General features: G+C 42.0%; 1 protein-coding gene across 1 annotated transcript in view; it reads right to left on the bottom strand.

Moving 5' to 3' along the window:
- The window catches only part of SCYL2 (SCY1 like pseudokinase 2), a 58892-nt gene extending 41225 nt beyond the window's left edge, over positions 1–17667 (bottom strand). Inside the window, exons 1-2 of the mRNA XM_024199834.2 lie at positions 17540–17667; positions 12110–12314 (exon numbers count right to left, since the gene is read on the bottom strand). Coding sequence (XP_024055602.2) covers positions 12110–12286 — 177 coding nt within the window. The 5' untranslated portion in view covers positions 12287–12314; positions 17540–17667. The remainder of the gene's footprint in view (positions 1–12109; positions 12315–17539) is intronic.
- Positions 17668–17734: the final 67 nt, after the last annotated feature.

Here is a 17734-nt window from a genome sequence, read left to right as displayed (position 1 = left end):
GGTTAGTTTGTTTTCTGCTGCTGAAGGTTAACAGGAAAACCGCAGCACTCAACGGGCTTTTCTTGGTATGTGGGAAAGGAGGGCGCAGAAGCCGAAAGACAATGGCTTACCATGGCCGCATGCAAGCCGAATTCTGTTGCCCGGACCTGCGTCTGTGATCTCTAGCAGCAAAGCCACAGGCACTCAATATTAAGAGGCAAAAAGCGACCTTGCACAGAAATCACATGTGCTATGTAACGTGAATAGTGTTGGTCACCGTGAAAGAGTATAAGCATTGTTCTGTAAAATGTATCTTTTTAAAAAATTCTCTCCTTTTTCCCCTCCCTCCAGCAGCTGCAAATTTTTCAAGCCTCCCTCCTCCGTCCCGAAGGCTATCTCAGATAAGGCGTCGGAAAAAGAAGACGCGAGACGAGATGTTCGCGGAAATCATGGAATCCACCCGCAGTGAAAGAGCTCATCTGAATGAGTGGAAGGACACGGTTTCAAAGTATAGGAAAGATGCCAGTGAACGTGAGGACAGGAGGGACCAACGTGAGGACAGGAGAGATGCTCGAGATGAGAGGTGGCAGCAGGAAGATCAGAGGAGGCAGGATGCAATGCTGGGGCTGCTGCGTGAGCAAACAGACATGCTCCGACATCTGGTGGAGCTTCAGGAATGGCAGCAGGATAACAGAGTGCCACTACAGCCCCTGTATAACCCCCCTCACCATGTTCCATAGCCTCCTCACCCAGACGTGTAAGAACGCGGGGGGAGGCTCCGTGCACCCTCCCATTCCACCCCAGTGGACAGCCCAAGCAAAAGGCTGTCATTTTTTTAACCTTTTTTTAAATGGCCTTTTCCTTCCCGCTGATCCTCCTCCCAAACCCCACCCGGGTTCTCTCTCTCCCTCCCTCCCTCCTATAATCAATTAATACAGAATAAATGATTTTTAAACGATAGTGACTTTATTTCCTTTGAAAGCAAGCTGTGATCGAAGGGGGTGGGTTCCTTACAGAGAATGAGTCAATAAAGGGGGTAGGTTTTCATCAAGGAGAAACAAACAGAAATTTCACACTGTAGCCTGGCCAGTCATGAAACTGGTTTTCAAAGCTTCTCTGATGCGCATCGCTTCCTGGTGTGCTCTTCTAATCGCCGTGGTGTCTGGCTGCACGTAATCAGCAGCCAGGCAATTTGCCTCAGCCTCCCACCCCGCCGTAAAGGTCTCCCCCTTACTTTCACAGAGATTGTGGAGCACACAGCAAGCAGCAATAACAATGGGGATACTGGTTTGGCTGAGGTCTGAGCGAGTCAGTAACGATCTCCAGTGACCTTTTAACCGTCCAAATGCACATTCTACCACCATTCTGCACTTGCTCAGCCTGTAGTTGAACAGCTCCTGAATCCTGTCCAGGCTGCCTGTGTATGGCTTCATGATCCATGGCATTAAGGGGTAGCCTGGGTCCCCAAGAATAACTATTGGCATTTCAACATCCCCAACAGTTATTTTCTGGTCCGGGAAGTAAGTCCCTTGCTGCAGCCGTTTAAACAGAGTACTGTTCCTGAAGACGCGAACATCATGAACCCTTCCCGGCCAGCCCACATTGATGTTAGTGAAACGTCCCTTGTGATCCACCAGTGCTTGCAGCACCATTGAAAAGTACCCCTTGCGGTTTATGTATTGGGTACCCTGGTGCTCCGGTGCCAAGATAGGGATATGGGTTCCATCTATCGCCCCACCACAGTTAGGGAATCCCATTGCAACAAAGCCATCCACTATGACCTGCACATTTCCCAGAGTCACTACCTTTTGTAGCAGCAGCTCAGTGACTGCTTTGGCTACTTGCATCACAGCAGCCCCCACAGTAGATTTGCCCACTCCAAATTGATTCCCGACTGACGGGTAGCTGTCTGGCGTGGCAAGCTTCCACAGGGCTATTGCCACTCGCTTCTCAACTGTGAGGGCTGCTCTCATCTTGGTATTCTGGTGCTTCAGGGCAGGGGACAGCAAGTCACAAAGTTCCATGAAAGTGCCCTTACGCATGCGAAAGTTTCGCAGCCACTGGGAATCGTCCCACACCTGCAACACTATGCGGTCCCACCAGTCTGTGCTTGTTTCCCGGGCCCAGAATCGGCGTTCCACGGATAGAACCTGCCCCATTAACAACATGATCTCCAAAGCACCGGGGCCCGCGGTTTGAGAGAATTCTGTGTCCATGTCCATATCACTCTTGTCGCTGCGCTGCCGTCGCCGCCTCCTCCTCGCCTCGTTTTTCTGGTCCTGGTTCAGCATAAACTGCACGAGAATGCGCGAGGTGTTTACGATGTTCAAGACTGCTGTCTTGAGCTGAGCGGGCTCCATGCTTGCCATGGTATGAAGTCTGCAGTGTTCACCCAGGAAAAAAGGTGCGAAATGGTTGTCTGCCGTTGCTTTCATGGAGGGAGGGGTGAGGCTGTACCCAGAACCATCTGCGACAATGTTTTTCGCCCCATCAGGCACTGGGATCTCAACCCAGAATTCCAATGGGCAGGGGAGACTGCGGGAACTATGGGATAGCTACCCAAAGTGCAACGCTCTGGAAATCGACGCTAGCCCCGGTACATGGACGCACACCGCCGAATTAATGTGCTTAGTGTGGCCGCATACATTCGACTTTATACAATCTGTTTCCAAAATTCGAATTCTGTAAATTCGGATTAATCCCGTAGTGTAGACATACCCTTAGTGTGATTCAGAATGAAGACCAAAGACACTTGAGTTTCTCATAGCTGATCAAAGCAATTAACCCCTTCACAAGACATTCCTCTAAAAATCAGGGGTTCCTAAACTGCGGTATGCATATGTCTGGAGGTACTTGAGACATCTCCCGGGAGGGGGAGGGGGTGTTACACAGGAAAAAATGTGTAATGGTGGATTTTATTTTATTTATTGCATTTTTATAATAGGCTACTCAGACGAAGTTTTAAACTCTGTGGGAATTTGTTATATAAAATACAGTAGTTATTTTACTTCAAGATGTATCAATGAGAACACAGATACACAGAGACGCTGACTTATAGAGCCCCCTCACCTCCAATCATCACACAGCACAGGTTCAGTTACCCAGCAACTGTCCAGTCTAATTGAGCTCAGAACTTAGGTTTTTTTTTTTTTTTTTCAGTTGTATATGTCACACTATAACTATCTGTATGTAAAAATGAAATATGGACAGGTTGTATTAAAAAGAACACAATGTATAAGTGATGAGAAGGGCAGGGGTATGTGGGCAGCTGGTAAATCTGGAATTATAATAGCAAGTTATTCATATAGTCCTTTTCGTGGACTCAAAATGAAAAGTTAAAAATGAACAGGTGCCTATCATCTTATATATTTATAAAGTGCCTAACTTAAAGGATTATATCCTATATACATTCAGGGACAATTTCATCCACTACCAACATGCAATAACCATTGGAAAGGCACCATGATTGCTATACAATAGTTTAGGGATAGGAAGTGAATGGTATATTTTATGCAGTTATACAATTAAATAAACATGTAGGTAAGCAAAATATAACAGACTTCACTGAAATTTGGTCAGACACTGGGATAACATCAGTTAATCACAAAAGAAATTATAAACTGAATTTTATTTAATGGTCAGTCTAGGCCTCAAATAAAAATACAATTCTTTGATATTACTTTCTCTTCCTGTTATAAGAATTTCTGCATTTAGCAAAGGTGAATGAAAGACTTCAATTGGTTATTAAAAATTAAATGAGAAAATATAAGCAACAGGAAATTCAAGTTATGTCAAGTATACGTCTAAATAATAGACACCATGACACAGAGATGGATCATTCCTTAAAAGAAGACTCCTCTCTCTAATATAAAATTCTGTAATTCACAAAAACTTCAGTGATTATGGCAGAGTTAAAAACCAATGCCAATCTTCTTTCCAACCAGCAACAAATAAGAGGCCAGAGTGGGGAAAACAAATGGCTTCAGAAGTTTCCAAGGAGTTCAGATACTTAAATGATGGGCCTGGAATAAGTAACTAAGATGTCTATCTAATCTAGAATGCAAGCCATTAGAGAGAAGGTAATCAGTTTAGGTGCTTGTGAAACGATATTTAAAGAAAGGAGAAAAAAAAACCAACAAAGGGAATGATAATCCAGGAAGATGACCAGCTTTTACCAGAGAGCCTTCAGAGAAAAAGAATTAAAGGCATTAAAGAATTTACTGTCAAGCAAAACTGGCAATCTGTCTTTTATTCTTATAACCATATTAGGAAAAGTAATAAAGCAGCCTACAGGCTAGAAGTGATGCAGCAAAGGCAAAAACAACTTACAATAGAAGATGGATATGTTTTAAGTCCCCACAGAAAGACTCTAATGTAGTTGCCAAATATTTTATAAGGGTCATTTTAAGTTAAATCTCCCAGGGTAGTTGCAGGATGACTTAATTTTTAAGAGACAAGCAGTAAATGGAAAGAAACCCAGTCCAACACATTAAAATAATAATTTCTAAGATTTTTTTTTGGCTGCTGTGTAACTGCTTCATAAAAATTCAGCTTCTATGCCAGATACTCTTCTTCTGGAAGATTTCACTGAAATTTGACAAGTAATTGTCTTGAAAATTGTTCAAAGTGTTTGTTGAGGACTTCACTTTAACAAATTGTAAATACTAGTGTTAAATATTTGTTTTTTCTTTTCTTGTATGTTGATTTTTACCCAATATTTTTAAATATAAGTAAATACAATAAAATAAATAGACGTGTGCCATTTTCCAGCACACAGCCAAGTGTGAACATATATAAGACGACTAGTGACTGACACCTTGATCTCCACACAAACCAGTACAACATTTCTGGGATTTTTTTGCCTGTTTAATGATGCCTTTAACATTATCTGAGCATTAATATTTTGAAGTAGTAACAACAAATGTGTTTTAAAAGGTGAAGAAGGAATTGTCCATAATATTTTGGGTATTCTCTGATTGTCAAAATAAGTCACTACTTGTTGCAATCTTACATAATTTCTTTGCTGAAACTCTATAGAAAACATTTATCTTTATACAACTTTACAGGAACATAGATTCATAGATTCTAGGACTGGAAGGGACCTCGAGAGGTCATCGAGTCCAGTCCCCTGCCCTCATGGCAGGACCAAATACTGTCTAGACCATCCCGGATAGACATTTATCTAACCTACTCTTAAATATCTCCAGAGATGGAGATTCCACAACCTCCCTAGGCAGTTTATTCCAGTGTTTAACCACCCTGACAGTTAGGAACTTTTTCCTAATGTCCAACCTAAACCTCCCTTGCTGCAGTTTAAGCCCATTGCTTCTTGTTCTATCCTTAGAGGCTAAGGTGAACTAGTTTTCACCCTCCTCCTCATGACACCCTTTTAGATACCTGAAACTGCTATCATGTCCCCTCTCGGTCTTAAACACACACAAAAACCAAACGCACACAGAGGAGTTCTCTCCTAAACCAATAAGGAAGTTTCTTTATAATAATAAAAACTATTACAGTTTTAGATCTGCAACCGTTGTTTCTACCATAGCATGGAGACGAAGACAATTGTGAATATTTTAAAGATTCATGGGGGGAGGGGTGGAAATAAAAAACCTGAACTTTATGGCATTTTGCTTTCAATCTGCATTTTAATCTAACCCCTTCATTACACAAAGTGGTGTATAATCACATTAATTGCAGACTGCACATGAGCACAGCTTTGTTTATGTCTGGATGCACATTAAAGTGCTAAATTTGTTTTTATTACTTATTTAAAATGAAGCACTCTTTGTCCAGAGTTCTTTAAATTTCATAATGGAAATTGATTTTTGAAGACATAACGTAACAGCATTGGCACAACGACTCAAAGCAAAGTCAACCCCCAGATATTCTAGTAGAGAAGAGGAAATATTAGGCAAAAATATTTTGCTGAACCACAGGCCTCTAGAAAACGCTTCTCTTCACACAGACATATTAGTAAGCCCATAGGTGACCTGAAAATATTTTGAAAGAAAAGAAAATTTAAGACTATGTGCCAAATGCACCAATAACCTGGGTAAGAATACAAGATTCTCCCTACAATTGTAGCTCTGGGCTGCTGCAGGCCCTGCTGGGTCCAAGTTCAGGTCCAGGCACAGGCACCAGAACCGAGAACAGGAAGCCTCTCTCTCCTGTGCTCTTAACGAGTTCCCTCCTGGTCTCAGGCAGTTTGGAGGAGGAAGCTGCTTGATTCAGATGCAGAGATTACAAGAACAGGACCTACTGAGTAGACTGGGATAAGGCGGGGAGTGGGGGGGCACGAGGGGATGGAGATGGTAGATTAAATTCCTCTCAGTAGGGTTCTAGTCTCAAACTGGCTCGGCAAGTAGACTGGGACAAAGAGATGGGTGGATAAATGCTGAGAGTGGATGAGGAGCCCAGGGTGGAAAACGGACAGGAAGCCAGAGGGGATAGGGAACTTGGGGAGAGAGGAGTTAACTGGGGAGATAGACAATCAGATGGAGAGCTGGGAGGAGGGAAAATTAGGACTGGGTGGGCAATGTGCAGGAACTGTGAGGAGTCCAGAGGGGTGAAACTAGGGATTGATAGGGCAAGAAGACTGGAGTGGGGATGAGAAGCCTGTGGAAAGTGGGACTGGCTCAGTGAAGAGGAGCCTGGTGTGGGAAAGAGACAGGACTGGGAAATAGACAGGTTGGAAGGGATAGGGCAAAAGAGATGACACTTGAGGGGAATGGGCAGAAGAATCTGTGCCCACTGGAGCACACACCCTTCCTCCAAAGCCTGGAATGGAACCCAAGTCTCACCATTCTCTTATGCGTGTGAAATCCAATGGCAAAGTTTTCTATCCCCCTCTAGAGCAGTGGTTCTCAACCAGGGGCCTGGGGCCCCCTGCGGGGCCACAAGCAGATTTCAGGGGGTCTGTCAAGCAGGGCCAGCAGACTCACTGGGGCCCAGAGCAGAAAGCCGAAGCCCCACTGCATGGGCCTGAAGCCCTAAGCCCCACCACCTGGGACTGAAGCTGAAGCTTGACCAGCTTAGCTTCATGAGGCTCCCTGTGGCATGGGGCCCCAAGCAATTGGCCTGTTTGCTACCCCCTAATGCTGACCCTGGCTTTTATATGCAGAAAATCAATTGTTGTGACACTGGTGGGCCATGGAGATTTTATAGCATGCTGGGGGGGCCTCAGAAAGATAAATATTGAGAACCCCTGGTCTAGAGGTCATCCACACAGAAGAGAGAACGACTCCTAGGGGAATTCTGTGCCATTGTGCACGTGCAGAAGTCATGTGCCACACAGAATTTGTTTTCCTTAGCAGATAATGCATTTTGATGAGAAGTGCTGCAGTTACGCCTTTCCCTGAGCAGGGGCCGTTGTGGTGTCAGGACAGAGAGCAGACGATCCCAGTCGGGAGCAGCCTGAGCTGTGAATAGGGAGAGAAAAGTCTGCGTTCCTCACAGAGCTCTGCCCATGGGGCCAGGCCAAGAGGCAAGGGATACGTGGGGTACATGGGGATACATGGGGCTACTGGAGGGGCGCACGCAAATGGGACGGGGGAGGAGGTGGCTGAGTGGGGGTGCAGGGCCACATGGGGATTGGGGAAGGGGCTGGCTAAATGGGGGACACACATGGGGACACTGGCAGATGTGCCTACCTCAGAGAGGTTAGGGGTCAGCATGGGGAAGGCACCCTAACAAATCGATCTCCTCATTCCCCCCGCTCAAAAAAACAAACAACGAAACGTTCCATACTTCTACCACCCATACAAAACAACCCTCCCAGTTCACACCCAGGCTCCTTCCCAGCAATTATTTCTCTCTCCCTCAGCTCCTCCATTACCCCAGACTCCCCCAAGCCTTTGTACTGCTTCTGAGGGGTGCAGGAAATACATTTCTGTATTGTAGTCTAAAGAATTATTACTCAAAGTTCTTTATTAATATGCCTAGTAAGGAATCTATTTGTCAAAAAACGTTTCCTGAATCTTTTTTGTTGTCTGTATTGCTACAGACATACTTGTTGATGGGTATTTTGAAATAAATTACCAAAATAATTGAAACTGGCATGTTTATTTTGTGTTATTTTGACAAATAAATTATGCAGAATTTTAAAATACTGTGCACAGAATTTTTAATTTTTTTGGCACAGAATTCCCCGAGCAGTAACCTACTACTGCTATAAATTACTCCTTTTGCTCAAGAGGCAGAGGTCTGTGTGGTGGAGCTAAAGGTCCCAACCCTGCTGACGACCCACATGACTGAATTTGTTCTTTCAGTTTATTTTTTTAAAAACCTTGGAAATTACATATAAAACACTAAATTAAGGTTGCAAAGTCAAGCACTCAAAAGTTAGGAAATGCCAGAATTAAGACTGCCCATGAATATAAAGTGCTTCTAATTTGCCCCCACCCCCACACTTATGCATGATAGTCTTTAATTACATGATAACATGCTATTTTTTCTTCCCCCACAGGACCCCTGCCTCATTCAGTGTACAGGATGAACCCTCTCTGAGGATGAATCAGGACTGTGTAGTGAAGAAGTCTTGACTGTGGGACCCCTGCTTCATTTGTTCTGAAAGTTGGAAGGTATGTAGAGAATGACAAGGGATTGCAGGAAGAGAAAGGATGGTCTCACTGTTAGGGCAGTTGAATGCTGCCCTAGAAAATGTTATTCTACCACTGACTTTGCCAGTTCCTATACGTTGCTGTGCAGGTCACTTAAACCAAACTTTTCACTAGTGGGCACTAATTGCGTGTTTCGCATTTTCTCAATGTTTGAGTTGACACCCCAGAATCTAGTGGCAGAAGTTTTGAGCACTTGGACACAATTGAAGTTGGTGGGACTGTGCTTTGAACATAACATGCTATATAATGCTAAAGACTCTGGAAAAAAAAAAAAAAAAAATCAGATTCTAGGTCCCTCAAATTGGGCATCCAAAATTAGTGGATACTTTTGACCTTAATCTCACTGTGCCTCAGTTCTCGATCTGCAAATGGTGATAATTATACAGTCTCATCTCAAAGGGGTGCTGTGAAAATAAACTCCTTACTCTTTATGAAGCACTCAGCTATGACCGTGATGAGTGCCAAAGAAGTCTATGAGGAAATTAATATTTCTGTCTTCAGAGAAAGGTTTGAATAGCACGCAGTGAATAAGGGCTAGGGCCACATATTGAACAATGAGGAGGAAAAAAATATTGATTATCTACTCTAAGTCTGAACTGTCCATCCTATGCACTGAATGAGGCAGGGGTCTTGTGAGAAAAAACAGTATGCCATAATGTAATTAAAGAATGTATCACAATGCATATACACATGGTGACCTGATTTCAGTTGTACAGGCCACCTTAATTCTGGCATTTCCTAACTTTTAAGTGCTTGACTTTGCAACTTTACTAATATTCTTTTAATCAATGTACTTTTTTGGGGGTGTAATAGATATAATTTGGCAAATCATTCCATTCAGTAACTGAACACATACCCAGCATGTGACTACATGATGCGCTACTAAGATTTTCTGGAACCTCAATTAAAGAGAATTCTCTACTTAAGACACAGGTTATTATTCCAATACTCATCTGTTCTTTTTCCAAAAGAGATGCCCCATCCTCCCATTCTTTCACAAGTCTTTTTTAAAACTGGAGTCTTTTTTAAATTACATTTCCTTCCAGATTGTTTTAGTAATAGCCTCATTCAACTGTGATTATTCTGAAACTAATCTCCCTTCCTCACTCGACTAGTTAAATAAATAAATTTTGATTCCAACAAGACTGTGAGAGTTAACGGATTCTCTGAACGAGGAACAGAAACCAAGTGTAGCAGGGATTCTAGTGCCCAGATGATCATCTCATTACACATTTTGCTAACCCTTGAGATGGAGGAGGTGGTTTGGTAAGAAAGTTCTCTCAAGTGCCCCCATCCCTATCTGTGCCTTCCTGAATGCATTTTAAGAAGGAGGAGGGAACTAGTGCTTCCTTAGGCCAGAAAAAACTAGATTAGATTAGATAGAGAAAGAAAAAGATGTTCAAGGCAATATGGAGTAAGTAAACAACAAATCCCAAAATGGACTGAACAAAAACAAAAAAAATGCTGGGGCCTAAATAATTTTTTGTATGTATGTATGTATGTATGTACGTACGTACGTACTGCATAGGACAATTCATAATACATATACCCAAATATTCATACATGCGTACATATATTATCTCGCACATTTATTTGTGTAAACCAGACACCAAGCAAGCAAAAACCTGATAATCAAATATTAAAATATAAACATCCTTGTAAACCAGGACAGACAGCAGATCCAGAGGGCAGTAACAAGTTTCCTCCACTTAGAGTGCCACAATACCATTTCTAAAAGCATTCACCTTCCAGACGCCAGTGATGAGATTTTCAAGAGCGCTGAGTGTTAAGAGACAAACTCCCACTGACTTAAACTGAGAGCCGAGGTAGGCCAACACAGTTCAAAGCATAATCCTATCTATCTCACCCACTTCCACAATATACCTTACTTCCACTTATCCAGGGAACAAGAGACTTTCGATCAGTTCTGCTTCTCCCATATGAAAACTCAAGAGTTTTGTGCAAAGGATTTTAAACTATGTAAAATGCTGCAAAGTAAATCTGTAGCCAGATGGCCAAAGAATCTATATTTGAATACTGAATACCTATTTGTGGTGGAAAGAAAGGAATGCTGATACTGCTTACAAAAAAATTGGAGCTATTTGAAACAGGACACTCATGTAACATTTTGGGGAAGTTAGTGATGTCACTGGCACAGATGACAAACAGCCACTCACAAGTTGTCAGAAGGGTGGACTGGCAGAACAAAGGAATAAAATAGATTAGTAATGAACAGATAGCATGCAATATCATAACCATAATAGATCTTGCACTTCACTGTATATCTTAGCAATGTTTGGAAGGAGTCTACCAAAGAGTATAATTCCTCACAAACATCTGGAAAAAGACATCCTTCAAGAAATTATTCTTATATGAAAATAATTGTTGGAAGCCCTTTCACGCACAAAGTACTTACCTCACTGATTAGTTTTGTTTTGCAGCATCAGATTGAATGCTGACGTGATGACTGGCCAAAATATGAACTACTGATAATCATGTCACTACTAGTCAAATACAACTAATCATCACGCAATAAAATGCTTGTAACATGGAACTGGCAGTGTACTTTTAGCCTTATCAGTGACAAAATAGTTTGCAGAAACATTAGTCAGGGTTTACTTTACCACATTTGGAGCCAAATCATGCAGACTCTACTGTGAGAAGACCCAATCAAAACTTGAAAAATGTACCTAAGCTTAATTCCCTGTCTGGAGTGGCTTATTAACCAGGTGAAAGATACTCATAGTGCCATAGCTCATGCCCCCACAGCCATATCCATATTGCCTTTCCCCATGCCCCCACGGCCGCATCTGTTGCAATTTAAAGAAATAGAACAGTTATTCCATCTATTAAGCACTGTAATTGTATTTTGAGGGTTATTGATCGAAGAGTGCTTGGTTGTTTCCGTATTCAAAAGAGTATTAATAACATTGATATTCTTAGTTAAATAATTTTTCTTACGATAGTGATATTGTGCAATAGAGGGAAACTGTTAAATGCTTACAGTTTCCAGTCCATTTTTACATTATTTAAAAAAATATATATCGGCTTACAAGGCAGCTGTGGGGGTGGGGCGGGACTTGGACCCATTCTGGGCACCACCAAAAATTATACAAACCTGCCGCCTCTGAGTGAATATAGTGTTTACAGGAATGAGGGGTTAACAGCAATGACCTGAAACAGGCATGGTGAAGGCAGTTAGCATGAGGCCATCCCCCACATACTTTTGGTCAACATACCTCATGCCTAACATTTCTTACTGCTCAATTTCTATTGACCCAGAAACTAAATTGTGCCAGTCTGTTGTGATTAAATGAGCAGCGGGAACCTTAAATCAATTAACACATTTGGATACCTTTTCTGCCTTCGTTTGACTTCACGAGTTGTAACACTAGCAACAGTTTACCAAACAAAATGTTCTTCTAAACCTTTCCTAACAAAAGATGCAATTGTTATCATTCCTCAAGTATGATTTTAATGTAACCACAGGCCTTCACCTGAGATCTCACCTGTTTTGTTGACTTTTTAGTTCCATTAAAGATCTTCCAAGCAAGCCCATTGCCACCACTGGCAATATGTCGGCCAACATCAAATTCCCTGGTAACAGGATTTCCCATGACCGCACTGGTGACATCAGCTGTTACCTTTGTAACGGTACTTTTCAACTTATTCAGCATGGACTCCATTGTCCCAACTATATGCTATCACGTTAGCCTACAAATGTGAAGGGGAAAAAAAAAAAATCACAATTCTTTCCATTTCTGTTAATGGAAGGTACTGAAAATGGTTAGTTTACATTAGTTCATATTATTAAAAACACAGAACACAAAGCCAGCTATGGGAAATCTATATTTTAAAATGGAAGAGTAAAGTTTCATTTTTTTCTTAAAAGAGAAAACCTGCCTAAGATCTCAAATTATCAACAGTATAAAAGTATATTTACACTGAAGACATTTTAAAAATGAGTTCTCGCTCTCTCACTGTACCTGCCAAAACCCACGCTCAAAATTCAGTTTTACCTGAAACAACTGCTGATGTTATTAACACTTTCTGTTCTGATGTGTTAATGAGTTCATCAGCTGCTGCAGGGAAAGTGGAGAAACTGCTTTTTCTATGCTTTGCTTTAGAATTAGTGCTTCTGCATGGTTATTCAATTTAAGAGATGCAAGAGTCTGGTTTCCAATAAAGTTCATTTTCACCTGTACTATATATTACTGTACTATAATTTCCTCACTTAACTGAGGTAGTTAATTACAAACAACTGCTGCCAGAGACGCCAAGAAAACACTACCGTCCAGCAGCTCAAACCATTAATACGAATATCTTTTTGCTGCTGGGTGTGCTATTGGAGGAATAGGACAAGAAACTTATACTGAAACAGGGAGAGAGACATACATACATCTTGTTCCCTACCTGCAGTAAGAAATTAGAGAAAGATGGAACACAAGGAGAAATTAATTGCTAGTAACAGTTAACATACATAGAACACCCAAAAACAAACTCTAAATTAAGACAGCCTCCAACTTCATCTCAAAGAGAGGGTATGGAGGAATATTCATTTCTCCACCAGACAAAGGTGAAACAAACTTGAAAAATAGTGCACCAGGGAATATTTAAGTGTGTGTAAACATATTGTTTAAATTTATAGCCTTATTGGTCACATACCTAGGTCACCACAATATTATTCTTACAATAACTAAGTCATTACCTTCTGGCCAACTAGCCTCATGAGGTGGTTTAGTATGTTTAGTTCGTACCATCTTCTTTGACATTTTAGACATATTTACATGGATTCGGAGTATCATTTCACCCACCACTCTAAAGAGTACCACTGTGTTTTCCAAATGGAAGAGAGGATGTTTTGGGGGTGATACAGCAGATGTTTTCAAAATTATGGAAAACGAGTGATAGAAATAAGCGGGGGACAATATCTAAGAATGAGGTAACTAGGATTAAATTGAAAAATTTTAGCTGTTTCATGCAAGTTACATTTCATTTCGATCACCTGCAGGTAAGTAAGTTTAAGTAATTTGTTTTCAGAGGTTAGAATTGTGAGTGAGGGTACTGTGGGAAAAAAACAAACAAACAACCCACATGCACCTGGGTGACAATACTCCCTAAATTTATAATTCTTATAAATTTATTGTTAAATATATTTATTGTTAAAATATATTGTTATATTTGTAATCCCTTTCAGTTTTTTAATTTCTGCTGAATACTTCACCCCACTTGTGCTGGTTGGAAAAAACATGTTGTAGAAAGGAAGGGCGCTGCCTACTTAGGTACCAGTCCTATAAACATTTAGCTTTAAGCTCATGAGTATCCCCTGTGGCTTCAATGGGACTATCCACATGCATGAAGTTAGGCATGTGTGTAAGCATTTGCAGGACCAGGGCCTTAATTACTTAGGTATGAAGAGTTAAGTATTGGTAAATACATTTCATCTGAAGCAACTGAACTTCATGATATGGAACCATGCCAATGAAGCAGAAATTTCCTGTTCAACCAGCTACTGAACAGGAATAGAGTGACCAAGGAATGAGGTAGAGAATTATTTCAGAGTAATTATGTATTAAAGTGTCGAGTATTCATGCTCTGTTGGAGGGGTTAGTGAAAATAAGCTAGAGAAATTTACTTATTATAAAAAATAGATATACCTTGTGTATTGAGTTACGGTAATTATACAATTTGTACAAATTATACAAATTGTAGTTGTGTCAGCCAAGATAAAGACTGATTTCTTATATATAAACTCCCCAACCTAAGGAAAAGCAGTTGCCTACCTAATAAGTACGGAAAAACACCATGCCTCATGGATCATAGGACAGCCTGAAATAAAGAGATACTGGTATCTGTAGTCCTTCAGGACCTTATTCTATAGCCATTCTGCATGGGTGCTCCACATGCAAAAGGACTACAGAATCAGGGCCCCAAGCAGATACCAAGATAAAAATATATAGTACTGTATTTGATTTCCTGATATTGCTTTTTCTGTAACTGAAGATTTCATTCAGATAGGCAGAAACAATATATTCCAGTTTAATCCCTTCTAAGCGTCTCCCCTTCTGAAATGCCTCTTCAAGTAAATTTGGGCCCAAACATGCAAGGTCCTGAGCACACTCTATCCCCGCTGAGATCAACAGGGTGGCAGTGCTCACTACCCCACAGAACTTGACCCTTTACTACTACAGCAATATCATAAGAGCTATACTGGTAACTTTTTAGCTGCACCCTATTGGATTCTCACTGTGGAAGGACAGCATATAGGACTACATATTTACTGGTCTTGGCTCAAAAGCAGAGAAACTGTATCTCCCAAGGATGTGCAACACAGAATCTCAGGGTACAGAATGGGCATAGGGGGGCAAAGGACTAAGGTAAAACAAGTCTGTGACACTGGGATTAAATATTAAACGAATACTTATGTGTTACCTCAAGCTTGTTAAAACTAAAATAATTTAGGTCTAGTTTACTTTTTGCCATTTATATTACTTACTTTTGTATTTCATTCAGCATGGACAATGAAACTAGAACAGTCAGTTTCTTTTTCTGGTATTAACCCACTAGCACAGGGTCTTTGTGTTTGAAGTCACAACATGGGAGGGGCATCTTTAAAAACCTGACTACACTGGAAGTATGAAGTAAACAAGTTCCTGTTCATATTCCCCTTTACATGTTCAAATTCCTTATCCATACTTAAGTTTGGGGAAGAGTCTCTCTGTTGAGAGGTGGAAGAATGAATGAAATTGCTTTCAATTAAACTGGAGGAAGCATTCTCTGCTAGAGGTGGCAGTTCCATGTGGTAATTGTATTGAAAAGATTGGAGAAGGGAGTAAGGGAGGATATTAACAAAAAATCATTAAAAAAAGAGTGAGGATTTACAAATAGGCCTGGTATGCACAATCAAATCTGCTCCTTCCCAACTTGGCACTGCACAAAGTTAAACCATTGACTAAGTCAGCAGAGAAAAGAGATAGTGAGCCAATTTTATCTCTCAGCATGCAGATTGTTTTCATAAATTAATGTCTGTTAATACTGCTGGTATATTTTTATAAATCCTTGTGTAGACAATCTGACAAATCTAAAATGGGTTTTGTTCTATAAAAATAGTTTATTACCAATTTCAATTACACCATATTAAATGTCAGTTGAAATAATATATCTAGAGAGACAATCCACATGGAGCAAGTACATAAGAGATTTTTACTTGGGGAGGTTGAGAAAATTAGTGACAGGACCATTGTGGATGTATTACAGATAATTAAAAGTATACTTTTCAGTCTGGTTTGCAAAATTGCTGCATCTGATTTTCTTTAAGATGAGCTTTATTGTAGATTGGGGAGTGACAATTTCAGTAACACAAATTACAGTCAAAACAGTGGTATATAAAATATGAAAGTTAACACCAGCTTCTTAAGCAGTATTTTCAAGACTAAAATTGAGCTACTATACATAGAAAAAGTAACAATCACAAGACAATGACGTAATAATGTCAAGCATCCACAAGGCATAAAGCATTTTACACTTTTAAAATTAAAACGTAGAAGATACAAAAAGCAAGAAAACTCCAGTATCTTAGTAACTATAATACTCAAGGGAACAAGGAGTGGGAGCTCTAGAAATATTTAAGATAGAACTTTTCTTCTTCCCGTTTGACATTTGAGTACAATATCCATACAAAAACAGGCCCCCGACCCTATAAATTGGTGGGTGTGGGGGAGCCCTTATGCTTGCATTGAAGCCCATTGCAGTCAACAGGAGCTCCGTGCTGGTGTTTGCCTACACAGATCAGCTTGCAGAACTGGAGCTTTACAATTTTGCTAAGGCAACATGTGAATAAGTGGCACAAGATAGGGGAACATTAAGAATACTGAAAATAAGAATAAACCCAAAACAAATAAGCCCCCAACTCCTCCTCAGTTTTCATTTGAGTAATCACTTTGAGCTAGTTTATTCTCCTTTCTATTGTGGTAATGTAGGGGGGTGTTTGTGTGAAACCAATGCCACCCATCCCCCATGGCTGTATCAGTGCTCTACCTGGTTTGTGACCCCCAGGGCAAGGCTGATACTCCACTTGTGAGCAAGGGGGAAGAGCGCTGAAAGACCTATCTCCACCCTATCATAAGTGCCATTCCACAGAGCTGGCTAGATACACACAGTGGTGCACCCTACAAAGAGTAGATTACTCCCCACCAGCTCAACAGTGGAGCACAGGAGAAACTGGGCCTCAGTGAGGTATTTTTGATACCCAGTGGTTCCCAGTATTCTCCTTACAATCAAGCTTTCCTTTACTTGTAAAAACAATTCACAGCACATTTTTGAAAAAGTATAAATATTATGGATCATGGAAAGTACCAATGATAACAGGGCAAAACACATCCTGATTTCATCATGAGTTCTGTACCAGAGGGCAAGGCTGAAAACCCCAAACCCTGCAAGCTACCAAGTGGACAGACAACAGACCAAGTTATTTATTATAGGCTCCCAGCAGGGGGTTGGGAGAGAGCGGGGACAACCTGAACTGTCACACGAGCCACATGGGCACAAGAGCCCTTCGGGTGTTGAGAGGGAATAAATCACCCCCTTTAACGGGTCACGTGCTCTTCGCCGCCGTGTCCTGCCAACAAAGCCACGTATCGCTGTCCGCAGGGAGAGTCCCCCCAGCCCCTCCCTCCCCACAGGGAGCTCCTGTCAGTCGCCACCTCGCCTGCACCCCCCAAGTCCTCCGCCCCCGCGGGGAGAGGCACAGTGAAGGGCAGCTCAGCACCTCCCGCCCCGCCCCCGGAGCCAAAGGTTTAGAGTGAGTGACTAGCCGCCCGGCCCGGCGCTCTGGCCCTGCACAAAACCCGGCCCGGCTGCCGGCCCTGCCCGGGAGCGGCTCCTGGGCGAGCGGGTCCCCGTTGTCGCTAGGCCAGAGGCAGCCGCTGCCCCCCTCTCACCTGCGCCTAAGGGAAGCTGCGGGGGCCGTGTCCCGCCGTGTGTCCGTCCGCGTCGCGCTCTCCAGCCGCGGCTCAGCCCCGTCCCCCCTGCGGCTACTCCATGGCGACCGAACCAGCGCCCGGGCCACCAGCCCCCCCCGCCCGCGCTGCCTCACTTCCGCCACGGGGCCAGGGTGGGACCGGAAGTGACGGTGT

Source organism: Terrapene carolina, unplaced genomic scaffold (genome assembly GCF_002925995.2).
Source record: "Terrapene carolina triunguis isolate 2854851 unplaced genomic scaffold, T_m_triunguis-2.0 Scaffold68, whole genome shotgun sequence".
NCBI classification, from domain to species: Eukaryota; Metazoa; Chordata; order Testudines; family Emydidae; genus Terrapene; species Terrapene triunguis.
This window is presented reverse-complemented; position numbering and strand designations above follow the sequence as displayed.